This window comes from Nelumbo lutea, chromosome 1, assembly GCF_056320005.1.
Source record: "Nelumbo lutea isolate HS-2025 chromosome 1, American lotus-T2T, whole genome shotgun sequence".
NCBI lineage: Eukaryota > Viridiplantae > Streptophyta > Magnoliopsida > Proteales > Nelumbonaceae > Nelumbo > Nelumbo lutea.
The window spans coordinates 69,152,756-69,180,655 of record NC_142684.1 but is presented as its reverse complement, the minus strand read 5'-3'; the positions used below and the strand labels follow the sequence as shown (position 1 = coordinate 69,180,655).

The 27,900-nt window shown below is 33.8% G+C and overlaps 1 protein-coding gene and 2 non-coding genes across 3 annotated transcripts; 2 read left to right on the top strand and 1 right to left on the bottom strand.

The window, feature by feature from the left end:
* Positions 1 to 10,550: 10,550 nt before the first annotated feature.
* Positions 10,551 to 10,635, top strand: LOC148875141 (small nucleolar RNA R11/Z151). The gene has a single exon (XR_016105986.1). It is a non-coding gene; the product is annotated as a small nucleolar RNA R11/Z151 (small nucleolar RNA).
* Positions 10,636 to 10,891: 256 nt separating this feature from the next.
* On the top strand, positions 10,892 to 11,001 carry LOC148875140 (small nucleolar RNA Z152/R70/R12). Its single transcript, XR_016105977.1, has one exon. It is a non-coding gene; the product is annotated as a small nucleolar RNA Z152/R70/R12 (small nucleolar RNA).
* Positions 11,002 to 13,207: 2,206 nt separating this feature from the next.
* Positions 13,208 to 17,721, bottom strand: LOC148875139 (PTB domain engulfment adapter). The gene is made up of 4 exons (XM_088965146.1): positions 17,426 to 17,721; positions 16,501 to 16,582; positions 13,565 to 13,723; positions 13,208 to 13,443 (listed from the first exon to the last, which is right to left on the bottom strand). The coding sequence occupies exons 1-4, from the start codon at positions 17,612 to 17,614 to the stop codon at positions 13,376 to 13,378; spliced, it is 498 nt and encodes a 165-aa protein (XP_088821272.1). The 5' UTR covers positions 17,615 to 17,721; the 3' UTR covers positions 13,208 to 13,375.
* Between the last annotated feature and the right edge of the window lie 10,179 nt (positions 17,722 to 27,900).

Here is a 27,900-nt window from a genome sequence, read left to right as displayed (position 1 = left end):
GTATGCAAGAAAATTGAGAAGGGAAATGGAATATAAAAGTATTTTTTGCTTTTTTTAATAGAAATTACAAGAATACCATTCTTTATTAATTGTTTTTTCTTGAATTATAATAATGCCACTCTCTCCTACTAACTCTCTTTTTTGCTTTTTTTTGCTTTTAAATTATAAGAATACCATTCACTCTCTTATCAATTCTCTCTCTCTTTTTCTTGTAAATTACAAGAATGACATCTTTCTCTTTCCCGCCATCTCTTTCCCTTTCCTTATAAATTATAAAAATATCACTCTCTCTCCAAATGAGGGAGACCTCAATTCGACATCTCAACTGCTAGGAGACCTATAATCAAAGGTAATCGAGTTCAAGCCAAGCCGAGTCGAGTTTGAACTTCTAAGCTCAAGCTCAAGTATCTAATTCAAATCGAGCTCAAGCTATATGACACCTCGACCACCGAGGGAGACCTCGGCTCGGCACCTCAGCCACTGAGGGAGATCTCAGCTCAACACCTCGACAATTAAGGGAGACCTCAACTCGATACCTTGTCAACTAAGGAAGACCTTAGCTCGACACCTCACCTCCTAGGGAAACCTCAACTCGATACTTCAGCAGTTAAGGGAGACCTCGATTTGGCACCTCGACAATTGAGGGAGACCTCGGCTCGACACTTCAACTGCTTGAGAGACCTACAATCAAAGGTAACCAAGCTCAAGCTCAAGCTCAAGTCTATAATTAAAATTGAGCTCGAGCCTGATAGTCTATGAGCAAGCCCTTGCAACGCAGGGCCCCCTCCGCTAGTTTAATATTATTGTATTACTAGCCATTGGATGGTGGTAGCCTTGTAGGTAGGGGTGAGAAAAAAACCAAACCGACCGAAAAATGGCCAAAATCGAACCAAAAAATTGGTTAACTGAATCAGTTGGTTCGGTTTCGGTTCAGTGTTTTAAAAAAACAAATGTACTGATTTGGTTTCGGTTAACCAATATAGAAAACCGATGGTTAATTGAACCGACCAATATACATATATTTTATATATATTTATGTATATTATATATATTTAATATTTTTATATATTATAAATAATAAATATACATTATATATAAATATATATTTATAATTTGTATTATATTTATATATATTTTTATAATATATATTGTAAAAATAAAAAACTGCAAAACTAATTTAACAAACCAATGATTAACCGATTGGTTTTGATTCGATTTCGGTTACCGGTTTTCCAAATATCGATAGTACCAGTTTGGTTACAAATAAAGGCCCACGGATCAAACCATGGTTACCCCTAGTTGTAAGACTTTTTCTATAGCTACTATCACTTGTTTTTTTTCTTTTTTTGTTACAAGTGTTTGTCTTTAGCTTTCCATTCATGATAAAACAAAACAAATTACATGATCAGCTTAAGGAAGCCCATTGAAATCAGCCACAGCTAATGAGATTAACCAATTCGGGCAATTAGACACAAAATGCCCCCGGTCCTCAAGACCAATTTTAGCAAGAGAGTGGGCTAAACTATTACAACTTCTATTCATGTGAGTAAAAGAAACATCAAAACCAAACGCAGCTTCAAAAATATCTTGTAGAAGGAAGAAGATTTATGGGCTAACGTCCAAGCATTTCTTGCTTGCAAACTGAAGAATTAGATTCCAAAATCAATTGGGAAATGCCACACTAGTGAGCCAATAATAGCCCTTGGCGCATAGCTATAGCCACTGATTGAATAGGAGAGAATGATGGACAAGGACCATAGCAAGTAACACACTCTCTATCAATCCCTAATCACAACATCAATATTGGCTTTCTTGGGACCAAAGAAGCCAAAAAGAGAGAACCAGCCCAGGCTAGATCACTTGGAGATGAATCTTTCAACCATGGTTTCAAATTCTCTATCAATGTCCTCACTTCTCTATGGATATAAAACAATAACAACCAGGGAGAATGGTTAGTGTCCTCCAAAAGTAAATTGTTTCTCAATTTCCAAATGTTCCAGCAAGTGATAACTAGCTGAATAGAGAGATCCACAAATCTATCCTTAATAACAATATTCTAGCCAAGAAAAAAACCAATAAGCAAAATAGTCCCAACTGTCTACACAGTCAACTCTAGCATTAAAGGACTCGGCTAGCCAAAAACCTCTTGCATGGTTGCATAAAACGATGGCATGGAAAACTAATTCTAGAGCTATTTTACAAAGAGGGCAGATATCAAAAGATAATAGTTTTCTTTTAGCAAGTTTGGCGTGCACATTGCTATGCCTTCTAGCACTACTTTCCAAATAAATGACTTGATTTGTTATTCTACTAGGGTGTTCCACAACTTTCTCCACCTAAGCTTCTGGATGGAAAAATCCTTATTAGGGGTATGAGAGTTGTGAGTAAGGTTTCTTGCCACAAAATATGTAGATTTAACCGATAATTTTCCATTCTTCATGGGAGCCCAATAAAATCTATCTTGCCACTCCCCCTAGCAAGAGGGGTAGCTAAGATTTGGCTTGCGTAAACTTTGTTAAACATGGAACACACAACCTAAACCTTCCAAGATCTAGAGTTATTGTCAATGAGATCGCAAACTTTGGAAGATGATTCAAGCCCTGGCCTAGGACCCGAGATTCTTTTTCCTTGAAGGGAAGGGAGCCAAGAATCATCCCAAATAGAGATTCCTCCCCTGTGTTTACAACCCAAAACACCCCATTAAGCGTAGTCCTTCTTCCTTCAAGGATACTATTCCAACCCCATGAGCCCTTACTTGAAAAGTCATCTCTTAGGAAATCTTTGTTTCTTATATATTTGGTTGAAATCACTTTTACCCATAGACTCTCCTCCTTGGAGGCTATTCTTCAAGCTAGTTTGGCTAGCAAGGCTAGGTTAAAAGCATGGGGTCTTTGCAAATTTGGTCCCAATTTAACCAGTGAATTTTCCTTTTCCCATTATGATTCCTCCCCCACCAGAATTCTCTTTGCAGGGTGGCAATTTGAACTAGGTAAAAGAAAACAAGACATAACATATGTTGGAATTGTCGTGATTACAAATTTGATAAGGACTTCCTTACCTGCATGGGATAGAAATAAGTCATACCAAGGGCTGGTTTTGTTAGACAATCTTTCGAGGATGTTACTAAAGACAGTTGATTTGGATATGCCTAGATCAATTGGACGCTACCACTCTTTTTAACCTGTGGTGCATAGCTTTATTTAAAAACGCCTTAGATTTAACAAGGTTCGCCCGTTGCCCTAAAGTCTTTTCATAATCCTTGAGAGCTTCCACCAAAATTGTTCATTCACTAATAGAGGCCCTGGTAAAGATATAGTTGTCATCTGCAAAGGAATAAATGAGAGATTGTTAGGCACTGCCTATTAATCTTAATTCCAAAAAACTTGCCTTGATCTACCAAAGAGTGTAACTTTAAAGAAAGGACCTCTGAACAAAGCACAAACAGATAAGGGGAAAGGGGGTCCCCTTGTTTGAGGCCCCTCTCTGGCTTAAAAGATGTACTTGGAGACCTGTTTACTATGACTTGATAGGAGACTAAGGACACACATTTCAGTACCCACCTAATCCACTTATGCCCAAAATCCATTTTTTCCATGGTTTTTCTAGGAATACTCATTCCACTTTATCATAATCTTTGCTCATATCCAATTTCACCGCCATTTACCCTATCTTACTTTTGCTACTTTTTGAATGATGTATGATTTCATGTGCTAGCAAAATGTTGTCATTTAGGATTATTAGGGTGTTATTTAGACTTAGGAATTAGGATTATTAGGGTGTTGTTTAGACTCTCTGATATGACATTAGATACAAAGAACTCCTTCACTGAACTACACACATTCCTCCCAACTATATTTTAGTACTTTTGGAAGAAAGAATTGGGGAGCCCGTATGGACCTGGGCCTTGGATGGTTTCATTCGGAATAAAGCATCTATAATTTCAGCCTCTGAAACTTTAGACTCTATTCTCTCATTATATTGAATAGTGATTTTGGGCTCAATGACTTCAAGAAAAGACTCCACACCTATAGGGTGAGAAGATTTAAAGATTTCCTTGTAATGGTTTAGAAAAATATTGGATATGCCAAACCAATCTTCCATCCAAGCCCATTGCTACCTTTAATTTTCTAGATTCTGTTATTTGCTCTCCTTCTCTAGGTAGCCATATGGAAAAACCATGTGTTTTTATCTCCATATTTCAGCCAATTTATCCTTGATCTTTGGGCTGAAAATATTTCCTCTTGTTTCAAAAGAGTCTCCAAGTTTTGTTCTAGCTTCTGCACCCTCTCTTTGCAATAACTTTCTTCGCTTACATTAAGTTCATTTTCTAACAATCTCTTAGTCTCCCTTATATTCCTTTTCAAATTCCCAAAATTTTTCCTATTCCAAACTGAGAGCACTTCCTTTAGCTGCTTACATTTCCTAAGAAAACAATCATGTCCATGATCTACGAAAACTTCATTTCAGCTATCCCTTATAAGGCTTTCGAAGTCAGGGTATAAGGTCCACATTTCTTCATACCTAAATTTGGAGTTCTACACACGTTGAAAACCATTGACATCCAACATGATTGGGAGGTGGTCTAAACCTAAAGTGGTGAAGACTTTAATTGTGGCTTGTTGAAAGTCATCATTCCATCGTAGATTACAAACAACTCAGTCCATCTGTTTTCATTTCCTTGTCTTTTGTTATTCCAAGTATAGTTGGGTCCACTAGTGGAAATTTCTTGGAGATTAAAATTTTCCACCATTGATTTATTGGCTTTAAGTTTGTCTAAAGGTAAGAGAGTTATTGCCGACTTTGTTATAGCTATAAAAGGTAAGATTTAAATCTCCTATACACACCCAAGGTTTGGAGAACGAACGAGCCAAATCCATCCATGCATTCAAAAAATCAGGCCTTCTAGCTTTGTGGGCTTCACCATACATAAAGGAGCACACTTGTCTTCCTTTCTGAGGATCTTCAATACGTGTGTGGAAATAGTATTTATTCACCCTGATGATGGTAAGATTGACCTCCTTCTGCCACAACAGTGCTAGCCCACCCTTACGCCCTACTGTATCACAACCCCACCAATTCCAATTGTGGAAATTCTTAAGGATCTTTTTACAATGGAGAACATAAGTCTTGATTTCTATGAGGAAGATTATGTCTTCTTTATTTGCCCGATGGATCTCTTTGATGGAGAAAACTGTTAAGGGGGATCCTATATTAGCAGTTCTAACTTATTATCCTCATTTGCTACCTAGAGATTGTTTCGGGACAGTCTCTAGATCCCATTTCTTCAAGACCTTAATATAAGCAACAAGTTTTTTATATCGAGAGGGGAAACTTCTTCTAAGCTTTCTTCTTGCCTTTTCTACATAATTCGATGCCAAAAGGGAGAGTTTCCTAATAGGCAACATCCTAACTGTTTGTGAAGGACCCTGTGGCTTAGGCTCTTCATATTGTTTAAGTTGGATAAAATTTGAATTGATTTGAATGCCTAACCCTAGACCAAGGATTCCTTACTCTCAACATCTTTGGAACAACTCCCGAGCTGAAATAGTTTCCGTTGGAGAGTTGTTTTCATATCGATCAAGTGTCGCCCCTACAAATTTTGGATTTCTTATTTCTGCTCTGTCTCATCTTGTCATGAGCCAATAGTTTGGTGTTCGGATTCCAAGATTGTCTTGGACTTTTTAGGGAGGGATAACTTAGAAGGATTCTATCCAAATTCAAGTTAACACCCTTTCTAGCAGACATCCTTCTTCTGTTGTTACTAGTTGAACCAGGGTTGTATCTGCTCCTAAACATTTTAACACGAATTCAGTCATTAAATTTTTAAAATGAAAATGGCATAAATACTTGTAGAAGCTCTTCCTCATCGTCATCAATTTTAGTATTTTTACTAAGCTTTTTGATTGTCATGGCATCCACCGCTTGATTGTAAGCAATAATAGCTTGTCCAGCATTCACAGCTACTAACTCATTTCGAAAATCCCTATCCAAAGACCTAGGTTCAGCAAATTGTTTCAAAATCAGATATGGCATGGGTCTTCCTTTTTTTGAAACAAGTTTCATGCCAGCCTTTTCAGCTACTTTGAGTTTTTCATCACCAAGTTTCATTTTTTGACCTTTGGTATGGGGTGATTCAGCTACCTGAATTCCTTTCCCTTTTCTTGTAAGCAATTCCTCAGGAGGATGATTGTTCAACACACCCTAACAACCCTTAGCCCCACCATACAATTGGGATAGGTGCCAATACACGAGTGGGTATTGGTGTTGTAGGGTGGAAGTTTATATTTTGAATTGTATTGGGTTGCGATGGAATTCAAAATTCTGTAGTGTGTTATAGTGTACTTTTCCATAATTCCTTTCTCTTTTACATCTATCACCATTTGTTGCCATTTATCTTCTCTTAGGCTCATCAGCTCCACCTGGCCCTCCCTTGTTCCGATTACCTCAACCTTACAAGCTGTTGCTTGACCCATATTGTCTACAAAACCAATTTCATATGTTTTCCCCAATAAAGTATTTTTCAGACCAGGGAAAGTGTCTAGGTTTGTTTCTTTCACAAGAAAAGAAAATTTCAAGCCTTGAAGTGCCTCCCCGTTTAGATCATCCCTGCTGTCCCTTTGACTCACCGAAGAGACCACCAGATTCAAAACACTCTTCCCTTCGTTTTGAACCCCTTGAAGCACCTCCCTGAACGACTTGAGCACGGAGGGGAAATTTGAGTGGCCGGTAAAGCTTTATGACTAGCACCAGGTTCCTCCTTATGGGTTTGTCCGATTCTTCTGAATGAGTTTTTGGTGTTCCTCTAACCCCTGAGTTTTTTTTAGTTGTTGTATTACCATTGTGGGGTTCAGGTCTTGCTTCCCTATTGATTTGGCAAAATTCATTCTAGTCCATACTTGCCCTCAGCTAGTGACCGAACAATGGTTTCTTCTTCCTCATACCTCTGTCCTTTAAAGAAATTTTCCCGGATAAGGAGTTTAGGTAGTCCTCTTTTATAATGTTCTTACAAGTCCTTTCACCATGGCCTAGGTAACCACATATGAAGCAAAGCAAAGGAAGTCTTTCGTACTGATACAAATACCAACAGAGGTTTCTAGTGCTGTTCACATCTTCAACTCCCGCTGCTAATTGGTTTTGAATGTTCAGCCTTACTCTCACTTCTCCTTCAACTTCAAGGACGACTCCCACATTCATATCCAACCGTCGAGCCTAGGCCCCAATCATCATTTCAACCTAGACTCTCAAAATGCAAACCCAAATGCACAAGGAATTAAAAGTTTTTGATTACCATTCATGATTCCCACCTCTTCAGAAGTAAGGGGGGCCAATAGCCTATGCTATTGAGGGAATTTCTGAGAATGTCATGTTACCCTAAGAATGGGCAAATTAGTAATTACATCTTAATTTATTTTTACTAAAAACCAAAGTATGGCCATTAATTGGTGAATTGCACAGAACGTGTCCAGAAACTATCTCAATAGCCTATGCTGTTGGGCCCCAATAACCATAGTTAACCCTCCCCCGCTCTTCTTCCCTACACAACCCACCCATTAAGCCACGTGGTATGGGAGTTATTTATCAAGGAAAGAAAGAGATATTTGGTTTTATAATATCTAGCCAAGTGGCAGCATTATCCCCCACCTTCCCCTAAATTATCTCTAATTCCTATTTATCCTCTCCCACTTTTGATCTTTATCTTTATCTATCTAAAGAAAGTTTGAATTAAAAAATTTAACAATTATTCAAATATTATAATGAAATTATGTAATAACTTTAAAATATATTTATTATATATTAAAAATCATTTTTTATGGGTTACTCAATTTAATATCTAAATAATATTTCAAAAATTTAAATGACAGAAAATTATTTAAACGTTATTCACATAATAGCAATTTAAAACTAAAAATTAATATTTCAATATTTCAATAACTAAATACTTTAAATAAAAATATAAAAAATTGCTAAATAATTATATAACATAATATTGAATATTACATAACAACTTTAAAATAAATAAAATTAAAAAAAAATTAAATATTTTACATATTATTTAAACATTTAAATAACTAAATATTTTAATTAATGAAATATTTAACATAACTAAATTTTAAATAGTTAAAACAAAGAAATTATGTGATAAATTTTAAAAAATTCCTACAACTAGAAAAGTAATTACAATAGATTTCATAATATTTGAATTAATAATATAACGAAATTATATAATTATAGTATAAATTATAATTTTACAAAATATTAAATTAAATAAATATTTAATATTTTAAAAATATAAATAATGACATTATTTGAATAACTAAATAATATTGTAAATAAAAATTTTTTAAATATGTTAAATATAAAAAAATTAATAGCTAAATCGTATTTGAATATTAATTAAAAATATATTAAATAATGAAATTATGTGTTAAATTTCAAAAAAATAATATTTATTATTAATAATTTTAAAATATTTATCTATATTTATTATATGTGTGTATATACTAAAACTAATATTTAGTGTATTTTTAGAAATTAGTTATTGTATTTGTGATAAATATTATTTAACAATTATGTATAAATATATTTTTGTTTTTTATTTAACAAAATGTTTTCAATAATTATTGGAGATTAAAATATCATTATTTAACTTTTAAATTTAATTTATTATATTTATTGGATTTATTATATTTTTGTTATAATTTATTTATTAATATTTGTTAGAGATTAAACTATTGTTGGATATTACACTATTTATTGACTAATTTAATGTATTTTTGGTATTTGTTGTATTTTCATAATTATTGTATTCATTGTTTATTTATTAGTTATTTGTTGTATTTTCATTATAAATTTATTTTCAATAATTGTGTATTTTCACTATAAATTCTCAATAATTATTGGAGATTAAACTATGGTTATTTATTAGAGACTAGACTATTAATTTAGTTAAAATTAAGAGTGTTCATGGGTCATTTCAGTTCGGTTAAAGGCTATTTGACCAACTAAACCAACTTGGTTGGGTAGGGGAATTGGTCACCCGAAACTAGATGTTCATGGGTCAGGTAGCCTAATGGGTTGACCTAGCTCAATCCATTTTAAATCGGGCTTGGACAATGTTTTTAAGCCCATGGATTCAAGCTCAGGTGTTACATCAGGCCTAACTATTCTTCGGGTGAGGCTCGGGCTTTCCCAAATAAGCTCATCCTAAGCCCGACCCAACAATATTATATATAGTAAAAAAGATAATATATATTAATAATACATAAATATATATTATATAATAATAAAATTAGTAGCAAAAAAGGTATTATACATTATAATATACAGAATATTATAAAATATATAATATATTATTAATATATTATAAAATATTTGTCTAGATTGGGCTTCGGGCTTGGGCTCAAGATTTTGGCTTGATGCTTGGGTTGCACTTAGGTTAAAACTTGGTCATTTTATGTTTAAAGAGGAAAAGCGTAGCGTAGGCCTACCTGTGTATAGGTCTACCCAAAATCGATCAACGATTAGTAAAAAGCAGCCAATTTGGGTTGTACCAATTTGGTTAATTGACTTAAAATATTTAAACTTAAAAATTAATTTGAAATTTTAAAAATTATAGTAGTATTATTAAAAAATAAATAAATAATTTAAAATTATAATATAAAATATTTTAGAATAAGAAATATGGGAACTTTCTCACTTTTCATATTAAAAATTATATTTAATATATATATATATATATATATATATTAAACTTGGTCGGTTTATAAATGGCCAAACCAAAACTGACCTGACTTAGTCGGATTGGGAAATTTCTAAACTGAAGCTAACTAGAAATTTTTTACCAGTAAAGTTAGGTCGAATTGGTCAATTTCATCTGTTTCATCATATTAATGAACCATCTTGACTAAAATTAATTATTATTGTTTTTATATTATAAAATAACTATTAAAGATAGCATATAAAATATAAATAATTATTAATTATTTTAAAAATAAAATATAAAACAATTATATAGTTTTATATATTTATTTGATTTAACAAAAATCCGTATTTCGCACGGTTCCCGCTAGTGCATTTAAAAGCATGGAATGTGATATCCTGCAAACAAAGACGTAGCATCTGACCGTGCATTGAGAATATCCAAAGGAAATCCTCTCCATCGCGCATCGGCTCATCTCTTCGCCTTCGACCCTTCCTCAAGAGAGCGGGGCTAATTTCGGAATGTCAAGTCATAGCAATTACGCTTTCTCCTGCTCATAACCCTAACCCTAGTTTCTCCGTTTATAAATATGGATAGTGCCTTTATCGGAGAAATAGGTCACACCGAACACAGCTAGGGAACTAGTGTTAAGAGTTGCGACGGTATTTTCCGGTGTACGTCCTCGTCGTCGTCTGTCCCAAGTTCTTAATTCTCATTCCGTCTTCTATCATTCTATATTTAGATTGATTTTGTACATTTTTTCTGTATTAATCTTTTTTGGTTCTCAGTTCTGCATTCTCATTTTGGTCTGTTAAAAAATTTTATACAAGGGCGGAAGGTTAGATGGAAGGGGCTTATGATGAAATCTCATTATCTTAGCGGATTTCAGTGAGATAAATTTGTCAATGATCTGATTGTTACACACACTGAAGCCTAATCTACCATTTTTCCCGTCATCTCTGATCTTTATTACCTATTCCACTTTCTCTTGCATTAGGTTTTATGCTTTCATCGATTAATCGTTGTTTAACATGCCCCGTTTTGTGCTTTGTTCTACATGCCCCGTTTTATTCGTCTATCTTATCATATTCAAGTGCTATTTATAGCAGATTGTGTTTCTTTTAGTTGGTTTTCTGGATCTGTGATGGAGTGATTTAATGGTGCGCGAAGAATATACAGAAAAAAGGATTTGGTGCGATGATGAGGTTAAGACACAGGGTGTTATGGGCAGTGGACGAGACCAGAAAAATCTCGCCGTGAGCCTTTCGCCAATCAAACGACTTCTCCTTCCACTGAGCCCAAATCCCCCTTCATCTGATTTTTTCTGTTCTCTTTTTTAAAGATAGTATCTCTCGTTAGGTTGCATTTGTTTTTATTGTCTTCTTTGATTTGTTCGTTTTCCGAACTATATTTTCATTGATAAATTATTTGCTCCGTTTTAACTTTCCAATGAGTCGAAACAATGTGGTTTTTCTGAATCTGCATTACCTGGTTACACGAGAAATTGTATTAAAAATATTCATTTGGAATGGGGAAACATGGAGTGAAGTGAAAAACAATTATTCATAAAAGAGGAACTAAGGCGCCAAACTCATTTTATTCGTTAAATATGGAGAGATAAAATTCAATACTGGACTTTCTTTCACCCTTTGAAAATTGAAATTTAGCATTCGTCCTCTCCCATATAATCCCTTCCTACTAATGGAGAGATAAAATTCGTTAAATAGTGCTAAACTCATTTTATTCGTTAAATATGGAGAGATAAAATTCCTCTTACCTCGATCTTTGCTGAAAGCACTGACAACAAATCCTACTAATGAAACAACTAATATCCCTTTTGAGCCATCCTCTATTCTTTGTGCCATTCGAAGCGGAAATCTAATTTAAGGTTTTTTGGGATCAATACATTTGCTGGAAAATTGAGTCCCAATTATCAAAAAGGAAAAAAAATTTGAGGTGAAAAATCTCAACTGCTAAAGATAAAATTACTTCGGTTTACGTTGAATGGGTGCCAATCTAATTTCTTAATTAGCTATTATATATCTTACCAAGGTGGATTCTGTTTTTATTTACATTAACTTCTCAGAGTATTATTTTTTCTGTGAGCCACCATAAATTCATCTTTATGGGGCAACACCAAAAATCAGCATTACTAATTGGTCACAACCATCTCATCAATTAAATTCAATACTAGAGATGGCAAGACCGCAGGAGTATTACGCTTTTGTCATGATCACTGTCTATACTGTTCGTAGCGCCTCTGTTTGCTTCTCATTTTACTCCTAACATGGAATCGTGATCCTCTGATATAACGTCAGAGAGATAAAAGACGGAACAGAGGAGTGAGACCACTTAATGGAACACCTGAGCAGATACTTTGCATGCTCAATCTTCTCTATGTATTTAAACAAATGCGTCTTCTTATATGAACTCTAGTCATAAAACAACCTAACTGAGAAAACTCTTAGACAAATTGATACCTGAATCTTTCATACAAACGTACTTACCAAACAGAATCTGATCTTCATTAGGCTAAAAGACTATTCTTTGAACCAAAGAACAAGCTGAAGGAGATCAAAAAGAACCATTGTATATGTACTGTTTACTTTTTGCAGTGTACATTGCCGGTTGGATACACATCCATATCCACTGCCACTTAAGCTTTACCATAGCCTTATTATTCTATTGCTGACTTTAAAAAGGGATTTGTTTGATCTTGTTCTTGAATGGACTAGATTTCCACCACAAAAAACTATACAGTAGAGCCCATATGTTTTTAGGATTTTGAGAGAGAAAAGTAGATGAATGGGATTTTGGTTTCTATTGACTAATATACCTGTCTTTTTTCTCAGATTAATGTAGGTTCATGGAAAATTTATTTTGGATAGGCATCATTTACTTAAATAAATGATATTCATCTCTGAGGTGTACAAGTAACTTTTCATGGTGGAAAAGTTGCTAACACATGTGACAAAATTGGACATTTTAATAATTTTTTTATAATTAAAATGATCATTGTCTTATTTACCTAGAAATAAAAAACATGGGTAAATGCATATAATTGTGTAAATATTTCCTAGAAAACACTTACCCCATTAAGCGCATGCACCTAAGGATAAATCTTATTATATTTACTTAGATAGGTAAAATAGTCTATTACATATTACCTTTCCACTAATGATATGTAATGTACCCAAATCAACAAAGACAACAGGATGCCTTGCCAAGCAACCATTTGAAACACCTAGAAATTACCATCTAAATTCTCTTTAACAATCCAACACATCAGTACAAATACAAATATGTAGAGTGTAAAACCTTGTATGTTTCATTATTTTGTATGTATTTATACTGTACATATTTGTACTCTACATAAATACATGTATGTAGAGTGCAAAACCTTGTATTTTGTATCTTTTTGTATTTATTTGCAATGCACATTTTTGTATTTGTACTCTTTTCAAACTGAGTCTAAGGAACAATGTACAATTCACGCACATCATTATATACGTATACAACATGCTGAAAGATATATATCTGCAATAATTGATAGCTAAATATACATATACATATGTATCCATTGATATACACAACACATTGAGAGGGGTACTGGATACATATGTTTGCAGCTTGCGGCATCAATTACAAAATAGTTTCTTGTAAACAATAGCAAAATCAACCATCTGAACTTGTTCTTAGACGATCCAAAACGTGTTTCTCACCAGTGAGATGTTCAACCAACCCTTCAAGTGAAAACAAAAGTTAGAAAACACAAACATTGAATCCATTGAAGCCTTCCACTGATTAGTTCCAACTTGTTCTTTTTACAATATCAAATTGAGACTTGAAAAGGATCTTAGTTACCATTGGTGTAATCACGACAATCATGTTGGCCAATGCTCAACTCCGTTTGCCAGCTTTCATTGAATTTATTGGCTTTCTCTATGCTGTCTCCACGGGAAAACCCAACGAACCAGCACTTGCTTTTAGGCAGCTTTCTTAGCTTTCTAACAAGAACAACTCCTATCAAAGTTATTCAAGTTAAATCAAGGACAGAATGGGGACCTTCTAGTGCGACTGGATAGTCAAGTAAACAGCATATATAATAATAGATCTTATAGTTCTTTTCTGCTCTTTACAAATATCAGAATCTGAACGCAACTTGAATGTGAAGCTTCAGCTTGCAAATAAAAACTTTAAATTAACACTGGTATCTACAAGCAAGAAAGAAAACGATATTACCTGGATTCGATAAACCATTCTGAGAAATAAAGAAATAATAATCAAACATGATGCATAAATCTCTTGAAATCATCAAAACTTTTAGATATGCATAAAACTCCAGTCTTAAAAGAATAAATACACACAAATAGAAAATACAAGAGGAAAAACATCATATGACTATGGACTTCAATTTACCATATGCATTAAATAGTGAAGCAAAACCTCCAATAATATCACAAGTTGGGAACAAATGGTGTGAAAATCTGACAGGATGTCATGGATCAGTATTACCGGGAAAAAGTCATGAAACAAATATCATTAGCAGAAAAAGGTCCATTTCTTGATCTAGATGGAACTAGCATTTGCTAAGAAAGTGAAAAATACTTCATTCATTCGAACATTAAAAAAGGAGGGTGTTTCAGTTTTAGATGGATAAAAATTTGACATAATACTAAGGTCATCTGCCTCTTTTATGGAAAATAGTCATGAGCAAAGGCCAATCACTGGAAAGTTCCATTTACTTCCATTATTCCATACTTCTTTCACTAGTGCCCAGAACAATCTATACTTTTTTTTCCCTATTATAAAGAAAGTGATACAAAAGACGGGTTGAACAACCTCAAATATCCACAAGAATCTTATGACTAAGAGGCCCACAATATTCCTAATTAACTTCGGTATCTTCCTGGGCTTCCTGACATCTGTTGGCAATCATATTAGCTGTTTGATTTCTTTCACTATACCTGTAGGAAATCTTGTCCTGTGTTACTATTGCAACCAGTCCTCCAAGTATCCTCGAAGATTGGGTGGATTTTTCATGAAATTGAATTCTTCTCAATTAGATTTTCAACAGTCTCCTAACCAGATGGTATTGATCCTCAAAAAAGCATTCATAACTTGTCCTAGAAATCTTGCTTGCAATCCACAAACTGCAGCACTGACATTCTTACTATGACTTCTGTAGCAACATCACCATTACCCCATATCAAAGCATTGAAGTTGATCTTTATGCTGGGGAAGATAAGAGGTGCCTACCTAACCATTAGGATTCTCTTCCCTTTTAGAGTTGAGAGGATCATCAATGTTAAGTTGTTAACGTGGAAGTTTTGAACTTTGAAGGAACTCTAATAGTCTAATGGCTTTATGAACCTTCTAAAGGATATTCCTGGGCTTGGGATCTATTCCTTGCAATTCCAAACCTGGGAATGACTTGTTTTTCCAAGTTCATACTAGGGCATTCATTGAGATATGACACTAAACATAATATAAGAAGAAGAATGTTTCATATAGCCAATCCCAAAAAGTTGGGATAAAGCTTAACTATGATGTGTTGATTAGTATGAGAGCCAGATAGTTGAATCAATTTGCATGATAATGCAAATCGAGATGACCAAGGTCTAAATGTGCTGCTGCTGCTGCTGCATGTTCATCAATTTGGTGATTTCTTACCCTGTTTCATGTCCATGTATTGCACAAATCTTGATACTTACCTATATTCCAGAAATTCAATTTCAGAAGTCACCATGTGAAGCACCTATATCATGTCAGCTTCCTTGTTTCATGGTTTTTGGTAGCAAAATGTTAGAGCAATAAATAGATGTAGCATATAGGACCCAAGTATGGACAATTTTTATTTATTTTTACCTTAGACATCTCACGAGAGGTATCTCATTTTTTTTTTTTTTTTTTTTTTTATGATGAATGATGAATCATTCAGAATTTTATTAAGATGAATATATAAAGTAAACTGACAAGTGGATACAAAGCAGTTCTCCCAGAAGGCGCAAGTTGCTGCCTTAAAAAACGAAGTAAAATTACAATTGAGCCCAGAATAAGTGATCCCCGTTCACCCCTTGCTTAGCTAGTAGGTCAGCCAGCCCATTTGCCGACCTCCTCTCCCACTGAACTCTCACTGTGAGTTTAGAAGAGAGCCACTTGAATCTCCTCATCTCTCCCCTAAAAGACCAAGCTACTGTCCCCGGTTCTTTTAGCCACCCAGTTACCACTTTAGAGTCACCTTCAATGATCAACTCATGAGAGGTGTCTCATTGAACTGTTACATATACAATCTGACAGAAATAGGTTGAATGTTTCTGAGATTTCCATAATCCAATTGGAGGTCAATACTCTACATATTCAAACCAAAAGCCAACCACAATTTAAATCCAAGTTCAGTATCTAAAGTTTTAGTTGCATTGATTCCTTAAGGCTGTGTTTGGTTTGAAGAGAACTTGTATAGGCTTCCCTACCTTTTCCTTCAAACCAAATACAGCCTAAGTTTTTTCCAAAAAGAGAAAACCAACTGTATCTAGTGGCAATAATCATCTTTTCCAGCAAAAAATTTAGTTGCATCGATTCCTTAGCTTTTCAAAAAAAAGAGAAAATCAACTGTATCTAGTGGCAAATCTTTGCGTGAAAAAAAATAGTTGCATTGATTCCTTAAGCTTTTCAAGAAAGGAGAAAATCAACTGTATCTCGTGGCATAAACATCCCTGCCTGCAACACACTGATCAACTAATAAATTTTTTTGCAGTTTAATACCACAAAAAAGGTCAGAAGCAAAATAATAAGTTTACCTGGCACTCCTCTACTAGATAGAGCTGCAAGCGCTACATACATATTCTCAGGATCTTGAGGTTGGAAATCAAAAACAAATGCCTACAAGTAAAAGAAAATTCCCATCTTTTACCACTAAACTAAAACATCAACAATTATACAAAGAAAAAATTGGGAGAATTGTAAAAAACCTCAAATTAAGGTTCATCAGGAAAAAAGTTCAGTTCATTGTTATGAATATCGAACTGCAATACAGTGACTACGAACAAACATAACCAGTAACTCTTCCAGCACACTGACAAAGGTTTTGCAGGTAATGAATTTCAGATCTACTCAAAGTGTCACCAGGATACAATGACGAGGGGGAGCTATACTAGAAGTTCCAGAATGATAAGTCAACCATTTAAAGCTCTAATCAGTCACATGTAACTCAGCATTTCTTGGTCTGGGTTCTACTAGATTTTTTTTTTTTTTCATAGGGAAAAAACCGTTGAAAACACTCTAATCAAAGAAAGACAACTAAGAACAACGCACCAAATCGGTGTGACAAATCGAATTGCTCAGTTACTGCCATCCCCATCCAAAAGCTCTAAATTGTACAATATAGACCAAACCGCAACCGGGGCTGATTGGACTCTACGTATGACGCGGGGTAGACTGGACCAAAATGCATTCCACAAGTTAATTGTATCCAAGAAAAATCCCGTCAAACAATACGAAGAAAATTATATAGAAAATATAATATGAGAAGAGAAGAGGAAAAAGCAGCTCATTTAACAATATTAGGATAATCCCGTCAAAATAAAAACAAGCAAAAAGAAAAAGGATCTCAGCAGAATTTGGGATGATAGGTTGAGAGCGAAACTATTAAGCACGTAGGGTTCCAGGAACAGGGGAAAATGAAGGAAGTCCACGAAGTGCAATTTTGAGAAGCTGAAACTGAACCTGAGGAGGTGGAGTTGTGCTGATGATGACCATATAATGTTGTAAATCCCACATATTGAGAGAGTAAGCCGCTGACATTAACATCTGGGCAGGGCCCTTCGCAGCCCTCAGAGGAATTGCTGCAACATAAATCGCATCTCCGCCTTTTGAAATTGAGAGTTTTGTGGGAGCACCGAGAGGAAACGCCATTTCCCGCTGCTGTACTTGAGCAATTGAGCCTGATGTTTGAGTGGATAAAGCCTTTGAATAGTGATCCGGTTAATGGTCCAGCGTTCTCGTCAATTACGATTACGAGCAAGTTACCGTCTCCAACTCTCCATCAGGGATGCGAACAGATCGGATCGGATTCGGATTCAGATTCGGATTAAAGTATATCTGAACCCGATCCGATCATATAAATCTCGGATTTTCGTTTCTAACAATACTTTCAACTTTTTTTAGGGTAAATTATACAAGCACCCCTGATGCTATAGGGTCAGTGACAAAGACACCTGTACGCCATTAGACAAAGACCCCTCCATTAGTGTTCAATCATTTAACTTCGAAAAAGATTCTTATCCGAGTGTTTAAAGTTTTTTGAATGCTCAAACTATTTTTTTTTTCTAATTTATTTTACCCTTTATATGGTAATATTCATTGTCTTTTTCATTCAAGTAATGAAAATCAAGCCTTTCACGAGCAATTTGAACTCGGCTCATGAAAAGTTCTATTCCGCTCAATTTAAATCGAGTTTAGAACCGAACTTGAGCCTAATATACATATAATGCTTTTAGTTTTTATATGTATAATAATAACTAATTTTTATAATTCTTAAATTTTTTATATGTAAAAGAAAAATATTTTTTATATTTATAATTTATAATTTTATAAGAAGCTTGGCTCATAGTTGAGCTCAAGCTTACGAGCGTTTAAGTTGAGTCAAATTCGAGCTCAACTCTCTAACCCAAATTGAGCTCAAGGTTGAGCTCAAATAGCCAAATATTCGACTAAGCTATGCTCGTCTAGAATCCACCCTAGCTACGGTAAGGACAATGATGTAGGCACACATGGCAGGCCCAATGACATAGGCGTACATGGTAGGCCCAGGATGGCAACACATGGCACAGGCCGGATCTCATCATAGTCGTCCGCTTATAACAAATTTGAGGCAGGTTTAAGTATAAATAAGTGGTGTCACTCCCAAATCTGATGACACCAAGATCACCCAAATTTAACACCATTTACCCCTTCATCTTAACACTCAAGTCGAAACCGATTCCAATCGTCCGATCGGGGTTATTTTGATCCTAAACCTCATTTCATGTCAAATAAGAAATCCAAAACCATAGGTATGTAAATCCCAAAAATCCAAATCCAGTGACACCAAGAGCACCCAAATCCGACACCGTTTATCCCTTCATCTCAAGACTCGAAGTCGGAACCGATTTCATTCGTTCGATCGAGATCATTTTTTATCCTGAATCCTATTCCATATGAAATCTGAAATCCAATCTTGTAGGTGGATAGATCTCAAAATTCCGAGTCCAACAGTGTCAAGACCGTCCAATTCCAACACCATTAACCTCTCCATCTTGAGACCCAAACTAGATTCAATCTGGGGCCCTCCATTTGGAATCATCTTCACAATAACTTCAAACCTAGGGCATCCCATGACCAGAACTTCCTCCCAGCCTCTAAAACCATCTTAAAATCTAAGATTTGACTAGTTAGGACCCTCCAATTCTCCAATCAATCAAGCTAATCACCTAAACTTGGAATGTCCAATTTAGGTAAATTGATGAAGTCTTCCACTTATTGTCTTGATTGATAAAGAGAATCTCTCCCAGAGTTGCCTTGACAACCCATTTTCTCAATCAATCTCCCTCCAAAAACCCTTTAAACCGTAACCATTGATCTTCCTAGGCTTTCTATCTCAGCCCTCTATTTCCTTCTAGAACCCTTCTTAAAAATCTATAAATACCCCCCCTTTTCTAACACTCAAGACACACAATCTAACTTAGGTAAAGGTGTAAATCGGGCTGGGCCGCCTAGCAAGGCACGATAGCCCACGGGTCGTGCTAGGCCCGGCACAATGGTCCTTGCTATATTGGGCTTGGGGTTTGAAGTCCTATGGCCCAACCCAGTACGACCCAACATGGCCCATATATACTATTTATATATATATTATATATATTTATATATACATAATATTTATATATTATATATATATAATATTATATAATAGTATATAGTATATAATATATTAATAAAATAAACATTTTTTCAATTTTATTATACTAATTTATTTAATTATTGTATATATAAGCAATTGTATACATCAAAATTCATATAAAATTAAAATTTTAAGTTTGTTTCAAATTTTTAAATAAATAGGCAAAAATAGTTTTTTTATCAATATTCTATTAGAGCTTAGTAAGCGCTGGATATATTCTAGTTATTAGGCAAAAATAGCTTTGGCCTGGTCCATGGCCCAACTTGGGCCAAGGCTTGGCCTACGGGCTAGCTCGGCCTGTGTCACGACATGACATGGCATGGGCCCACACGGGCTTGGGCCGTGGGCCATGCAAGGCCAACCCCCAAAATTTTCACCGAGGAGGGTGGCACGGCCCGCACAAAGCTTAGGGACCAGGCCAGGGCCCGCAAAAAGTACGGGCCATGTTGTGTTGACCCAGCATGGCCCACTTTACACCTCTAAGCTTAGGGAGAGAGATCTACCCCCATTAGCCTAGAAAACACCCCCTTACGTCCCAAAGCCTCCTCACTCACTTTCCAATGTCCCTAGAGTTAGGGGTGTTCACAATTCGGTTAACCGAACCATGGGCCATTTTTGCAAACCGAACCAGTACCACCATTTTTTCCATTTCTCCAAACCAAAGCCGAATCGGCCCACTGCTTTCAGTTTTTTATATTTATTATATATATTATATAAGTATATGCATAATATTATATTATAAATAATAAATGATATATAATATATTTATAAATAGATTATTATAAATATAATATATGTATATATTTATATATAATGAATATATATTTATCTATAATATATATAAAATATACATATAATATATAAATATATATTGATTGGTTCGGTTAACCACATTTTCTTGTTTGGTTTTCTCAATTTGTTTTGGTTTTCCAATTTTTGGTGGACACCCTTACCTAGAGTCCCTCCATACATGTTTGAGAACAAGACTCCTAAAGTCACATACTTCCATGCAATGAAGTATGAAACATTCTTTAAGTAAAGATCATGTTGCAGAAATGTTACAGTCATCTAGCATGTTTCCCAACATTTGGGGCACATAATTATTATATAGGGAAAATTCCCGATTAGTATCCTGCACTTTGGGCCTAGTGCCACTTTGGTCCTTGAACTTTAAAATGCGACAATTTAGTACTCGAACTTTCAAAATGTGTCAATCCAGTACCTACCGTTAGCCATCTGTTAGCCAACCGTTAAGTGGCATTTGAAAAAGACATAAATGCCCTTTGAATGTCATCTAATTTTCTTTATCAACCATCCACACACTGACAAAAAATTAACAATCCCAAATTCTTGTTTCTTCTAGGCCCCAACTTTCTTGAATAAAAGAAGCAAGGATTTAGGACTATTAATTTTTTGTCAATGTTTGAATGGTTGATAAAGAAAATTAGATGACATTCAAAGTGTATTTGTGTCTTTTTCAAATGCCACTTTACGACTACTTAACAGATGGTTAACGGTAGGTACTGGATTGACACATTTCGAAAGTTCGAGTACTGAATTGTCGCATTTTAAAGTTCAAAGACAAGTGGCACTAGACCCAAAGTACATGGTACGTACTAGTTGGAAAATTTCCCTAGTATATATAACCAAGGTTTAAAATTTCGATACGATACGCCCAATACGGGGCATATCGGATCGTATCTTTTAATGGAAGATATGGGATACACAACTAAATCGGGTGTTGCATATCTATTCTTCTGTATCAGTACCATACCGACATGATACGATACCTTATCGACTGTTGCATATCGATCGATACGCCCCGAAAATGATATGACTAGAAGTTAAAATGTTCGAACAAGAGAAAGAAGGCTTCTTTCTCCCAAAAAAAACCTTCTCTACCTCCCAAACCACTCCAAACGTCTCACATACTTGCCTAGACTGCTAGATCTACACAAAAAAAAAAAAAGAAAGAAAATAAAAAATGCATCAAACTTAAAGATTTGGGAAAATTTTTGAAGTTTTGGAAAATATTGCAAAAATAGGTGAGCTTTGCAATTTTTTTTTTCATTTAATCTCTTTGATTTGTTGTTTCTTTCTTGTTTGAATGCTTGGAAGTGCTCTAAACTTAGCTGATCTACATTTCCCATGTCAAAAATCACAATTTTTTTTTTATCGTATGTGTAGATCTATGGATTTTTATGAATAAATATGGAAAAATAAAGATAAAGAAAAAAATTAAAAAAATGTGTTTTTTTATTTGAATGTAAGAACTTAATATGTTAGACACTTATGGATGTTCTACCAGATTCATGTAAGATTTGAAAATTTCTTTGTAATATTTGTTTTTTTTTTATTTTTTGTAATTTTTGGAAATAAAAAAATAAATATTAATTATTTATTTTTAATTATGATTTTTCCACAATGACTGAATGTATTGTATATCTATGGCTGATCTATCATATCCATACATCATTTGGCATTTTGGCATTTATTCTTTAAATATATGATATTTTTATATTTTTTGTAATTTTCAGAATTAAAAATAAATATTAATTAATTATTTTTTATTATGATTTGTCCATAAACACTGAATATATTCTTAATATATGACTGATCTATCATATCCATAGATCATTTGACACTTATTCTTTTTCCCTTTTCATCTAGAGGTCAACATGGATAAATAGATTTTTTTACGACGCTTTATCTCTCTCCTACGCGTTTGGCTCGGTCCCCATCATATTCGGCACTAGACTTGACCTCATTTTAGTTTTGGCACACTGGTGCCTTGTTTTAGATTTTGCTTATCAGAATTTGCAGTTACATATTAGATATTTCAGCATTACAATGCTCACTAGTTTCTAGGTCTAATCGTTTGCATTGCATGGTCCATGTGTCCTAGATTTTTCATCGAGTCCTTTTCTTTTTCTTGTGATTTTCAGCATATAGAGCCATTGCATAGTCATTGTCTTGCAAACAAAACATTTGGTTGCTATTATTTTAGGGGATGTTTGGAACTGTAGCCGTTTTTTGAAAAAACGGTGCCACATCAGATCTATATAGGCATTTCTACAGACGCCCATATATATGAATGTTTGGTTCAGGCATTTATTGAAAAATCGGACATACCTTGTAAATCGGGACCCCACCGATGCATTTGGTGTTTCATGCATCGGTGAACCGTTTCCCCCAACGATTGACTGATGTGTATCCTATGTGGTGCTTACCTGTCAATACATACAAGAAAAACGGTGATGAAAATCACCTTACCAAACAGCATAGTGTTGCTCACTACCTACGTTGCATAAGCTTTTTTTTTTTTCGAAAAAGGGTCTTGGAATCATGGGCGTTTTTTTCTTGAAAATTGGTCCCAAAAAGTGCCCACACTTCCAAACACCATCTTATTCATTAGCTAAAATCTCTCTATCTTGTTATTTTAAGTTTTCACAAGTATGCAATTTTGAATCCTTAGTTTGCATTGTCATAGAACTTTCAATTCATTGATTTGGTATTACTCTAATTTTATTTTAGCAAATCCTTCTCATGTTAAATGGTTTAGTTGGTTTTATAATCATTTAGTTATTTTATTTGTTCTTGCTTGTGGTAAATTTATTTTTCTTTTTAGATAGTTAAGATTACTACTTCGAAGTGTTTCTTTTGTGTGTGTTACTTTTTTCATGCTCAAAATTATTAAATCTTCTTTGGAACTTTGGTTAAGTAGAGGCCGGTTTAACCGAGTGTGTATAGGGTGCCTAACACCTTTCCACACCGTACCTACTTGGTCCCTGGACCCTAAGAATCCCATTCTCATTGGATAATGAGTCAAAAAAAATAAAAACAAAATTGCTTTTCTTGAAAAATTCTAGAATTTTCTAAATTCCTAATTCATATAAATATAGGCGACGACTCCCATCCATTTTCCATGCTATCCCCCCTCCGGGCCGGGTACCCACATAGAGAAGATGAAGAAACTAAAAGAAGCCAGTTTGCATGTTCGGATGTTGATCCAAGAAATTCGGAAATCACTAGATAGGCATATCATCTTGTGTACACCACTTTGGTTGAGTTTTCCAATACTTTGGACCTGCAAAAGCTATGCTGTTTGGATGCCTGATGATATTACAAAAAAGACCTTGACCCACAAGAGAGAGGGGTGAATAAGTACCCATCTGTGAATAAGTGAGAATTTTAAATGAACCTACATGTAATTTTCTAGATATTTTTCTTCTTTGAGTAGTGCCACATTAATATGCATTGTTATTTATGATCCAATAGATCTTACAAAGAATAATTAGAATTTGAATTCATTAAGAATGCCAAATAGTCAAATCTGATTTGATCTGATTTAATTATCTATAGGTACGTAAAACTTAATAAATTATTAACATGATTAAAAAAATAAAATAATTTATACAAAGAAAAAACATGAACATTTTTTCCAACCATTTGTCGTATATATTTTAATCAACAAATGGGGGTATACAAGTTTTTCTTACAAAACAACATAAATAATATAAAAATCTAATTACAAAAATGCATCATAACTATACTACTTTAAAAAGCACGAATAGTCTCAAGAATATTTCTGGAATTTTCTAAGGACAAAATTTACCCATATATATTTAAATTTATTGATAAAAATGAGGGCAAATAGGGTAATTGGTTCTTGATATTAAATGAGTTGAAAAGGGATAATTTAAAGATATTCAATTCTCTCTCATTAAATTCAACATTTAAGTTATTAACTTGCATTCATATTCATTGAACCATATATTTAAGTTATTTTTGTTTATTCTCACCATTAAGTTTTATTAATTAAATCCGTACTTAATGAATTAATAATTTCAATAACACAAAAGCTTATACTTTAAAAATCAACCTAGCAAAAATAGTGTTTTTATCTAGGTGGTGGTAAGAAATTGAATCATTTTGGGTCAAATGGGTTAATCCATGTTTACACGAATAAATAATAAAATTAAAAATAGATAAAATGAAAAAATAGAAATTCAAAAAATTTGAGAACATTTTTAACATACATATTAAACAATAATAAGTATGATAAATCAGAAATGTTTTTATTAATGATGGAAATAGAATGTAAAATTTAAAACCAGTTGGAAATAAAAATATTTTCCTATTCTTTCTCATTAAATCCTATATTTAAGATATATTTTTCTCATCATTAAATTCTTGTAGTTAAATACACAATATTAATTTTAATAGTATAAGAATAAATATTTTGAAAAGTACTTGAAAATAAAACCATTTTCTTCACTCTTAGTGGTAGGCAAGCAATTTAACCATTTGGGGTCAAATGGATTAATAAATATGTCATAATAAAAAATTAAAATAAATAACTATGAAATGTAAGAAGTATTTTTATTAATGATAAAAATGGAATGTCAAATTCAAAATCTACTTGGAAATTAAATGATGTCATAGTCAAATAATAAAATTTTTAATAATAGAAAATACAAAGAATCACAAAAATAAACAAAAAAAGATAGAGAAAATTTTGGGCACATATCTAATGTTATTTATTTATAAAAAATAAAATATTGGGTACATCTCTAATATTGTGCATTCATTATATTAAAAAAAATAAGTTTTGTACATAAGAAATAATTTTATCAATGATGGAAATGTAATACAAAATTTAATATCAACATAGAAATCAAATAATTTTTATTTTTAGACGGTGGCTTAATGTTTTGAGTCAAATGATACCATAGACAAACAAAAATTATGTGTGAAAAGTAAAAAATATTTTATATAATGTAAATAAAATATATAATTTAAAGGGAACATTATAGTCAAAGTTGGTTGTACAATTAAAATTAGGTTGCAAGTTGGTCTAGAAACCAACAAAACTCTGACAACCATCTCTACATTTCAAATTATAAAAAAACCCTACCATGTCATCGGAGGCTTATGTGGTTGTTGCCAACATGAGACTTTTAGTCCATGTTGGACATAACAAAAAACCTATACCGAAAATAGATTTTCACTTTCTCTACCACTCCTTTATATCTCAATCTCCCTCCCTTCTCTCTCACTCTCACAGTCATCTCTCGATCTCCCACTCCCTCTGTCTCTCCCATTCTCAACTTCGGTCTGTAGAGAAATCAAAACCTCTCTCTCTCTCTCTTGTTCTCGCTCAATCTTTCTCATTCTTCTCCCTTCTCTCACTCTCCCTCTTGGTCAATATCTTCTTTTCCCTCAATCTCTATCGTTCTCTAGTTGGTGTAAATTTTATAGCCAAGAGTTTCTTGTAAATTTTTATCAAATTGGTGTAATAATTTTTGAACCATACCAAATTGGTCTCATGTTCCTTTATATAACATGATTAATACCATATAAGTGTGTAAGAAAATAAAACAAAAGAGAGAGGGAGCGAGAGAGAAAATAAAGGAGAACGATAGAAATTAAGGGAGAATGAGAGATCGACCAAGAAATAGATGAGAGAGATTGAATGAGTTCTATAGGTAGAGAGAGAATGAGAGGAATTGTTATAGAGAACGTAAATACAGAAACCAAAAACCATTTTTTTTATTTTCAAATCACATAGTCATTGAGCAGATATAGATGAATGTGAGAGAGAGAGAGAGAGAGAGAGAGAGAGAGAGAGAGAGTAAAACCTTTTTTTTTTCCAATCACCCAACATTAAAGGGCAATTTCAGTATAAGTTTTTTGTTGTGTCCAACATGGATTAAGAGTCCCATATTGGCAATAGCCACATAAGCCACTGATGACATGGTGGGCATTTTTCTAATTTGAAATGTAAAGCCGGTTGCCAGAGTTATGTTGGTTTATGGGCCAACTTGTAGCCTAATTTTAAATGTACAACCGGCTTTGACTATAACTTTCCATAATTTAAAACTAATCTAAAAGCAATGTTATTTTCTTATCTAGATGGTGGGTCAATGATCCAACTTTTTCCAAGAAACCCATGATGTCATAATTGAATAACAAACATTAGTTTATTTTTAATCATATTGTTAATTTTATTAATTTTCAATTTCTATTTTAATTATAATATATCTAAAATTCAAGAAATTAATATGAAAAAAGTGTTCTCACGTACAACACATATGCCTAATTACTAATATATAATACGTTTACACATTGGATTGGATTCTTTTAAACAGAATAGGGGCAATTCAAATTCGACCCGGTTTTTAAACAAATCCTATTTTTTTCATCTGATTTGATCCAAAAATCCAACAGAGGATATTCGAATATGGTAAAATAAGATCAAATTCGAATGTATCATGATCAGGCCCGTTTGCACCCCTTATCACTCGTTGGCTTGAAATATAGGGCAGAAAATAATTTTTGAGAAAAGACAATGAATTAACATTGACTAATAATTACTTGAGCCTCCATTACCCTATAATTTGAAAGTGGTTCACTTTAACATATGAACTTTGAAATGTGGCAGTGCAGTATCTTAATTTTGGAAAATGTCATTTTTGTCCATCCATTAGTATTCCGCCATATATCTAACACACGTGATGCCATTTTTAAATTAAAATCTCAAAATTACCTTTCGCATATATAAATTAAGACCCTCTCCTAAAGATAATGTTCATTGTCTTCTTCGTTGAGAACAATGATGAACATAATCCCAAATCCCACTAGTCCACCTTATGTTTTGAGCTTCCTAAATCTTTCCCACTCCTCCCATTAGTATATGATGAAAACAACAAAAAACGTGCAGTTAGGGAAAGTTGTAAGACGTTGCTAAGAGGTGTGTGCTTTTTCTGACCACAAAGTGCATTTGGATGGATTTTTTTTTTGTTGCAATTACTAATGCTCCATTCGTTTTTAATTAAGTCACTTATTCAGGTATATGTAATTATTTTGTAAGTGTTTCTTACGGAAGATTTATCCAGGTAAGTGCAGTTACTCATGTTCTTTTATTTCCCATTTAAGTAAGGCAATGACCATCTTAGCCATAAAAATTCCATTATTGAAGAGGACATTTTTGTCCCTTCCAAGTATTGACAACTTTTCCCTAGATGGGAAAGTTAATTTACCCACCTAAGTGATGGGTATCACTTACCCGGATAAGTAATACCCAGGAAAATAAACTTTCACTAGTCCCCAAATAAATATGAAAAATGAACATGGGTTTCTTGGTCAATGGGAATCAAAATCCCATGGACCAACTTTCCCCCTCTCAAAATCCAAAAAAAGAACGCCCCCCTAAGCGTTTTTAAATTAAAGTAGGGGTTATGTGAAAATTGTTTCTACAAAA

What these genes read in the sequence shown, in the direction of transcription:
- LOC148875139 (XM_088965146.1), bottom strand. Translation starts at nt 17,614, where the DNA reads ATGGCGTTTCCTCTCGGTGCTCCCACAAAACTCTCAATTTCAAAAGGC. An exon ending in GCACAACTCCACCTCCTCAG is followed by an intron (nt 16,583 to 17,425) that starts GTTCAGTTTCAG and finishes TTTTACTTGTAG; the next exon opens with GCATTTGTTTTTGATTTCCA. An exon ending in ATCTAGTAGAGGAGTGCCAG is followed by an intron (nt 13,724 to 16,500) that starts GTAAACTTATTA and finishes TAACTTTGATAG; the next exon opens with GAGTTGTTCTTGTTAGAAAG.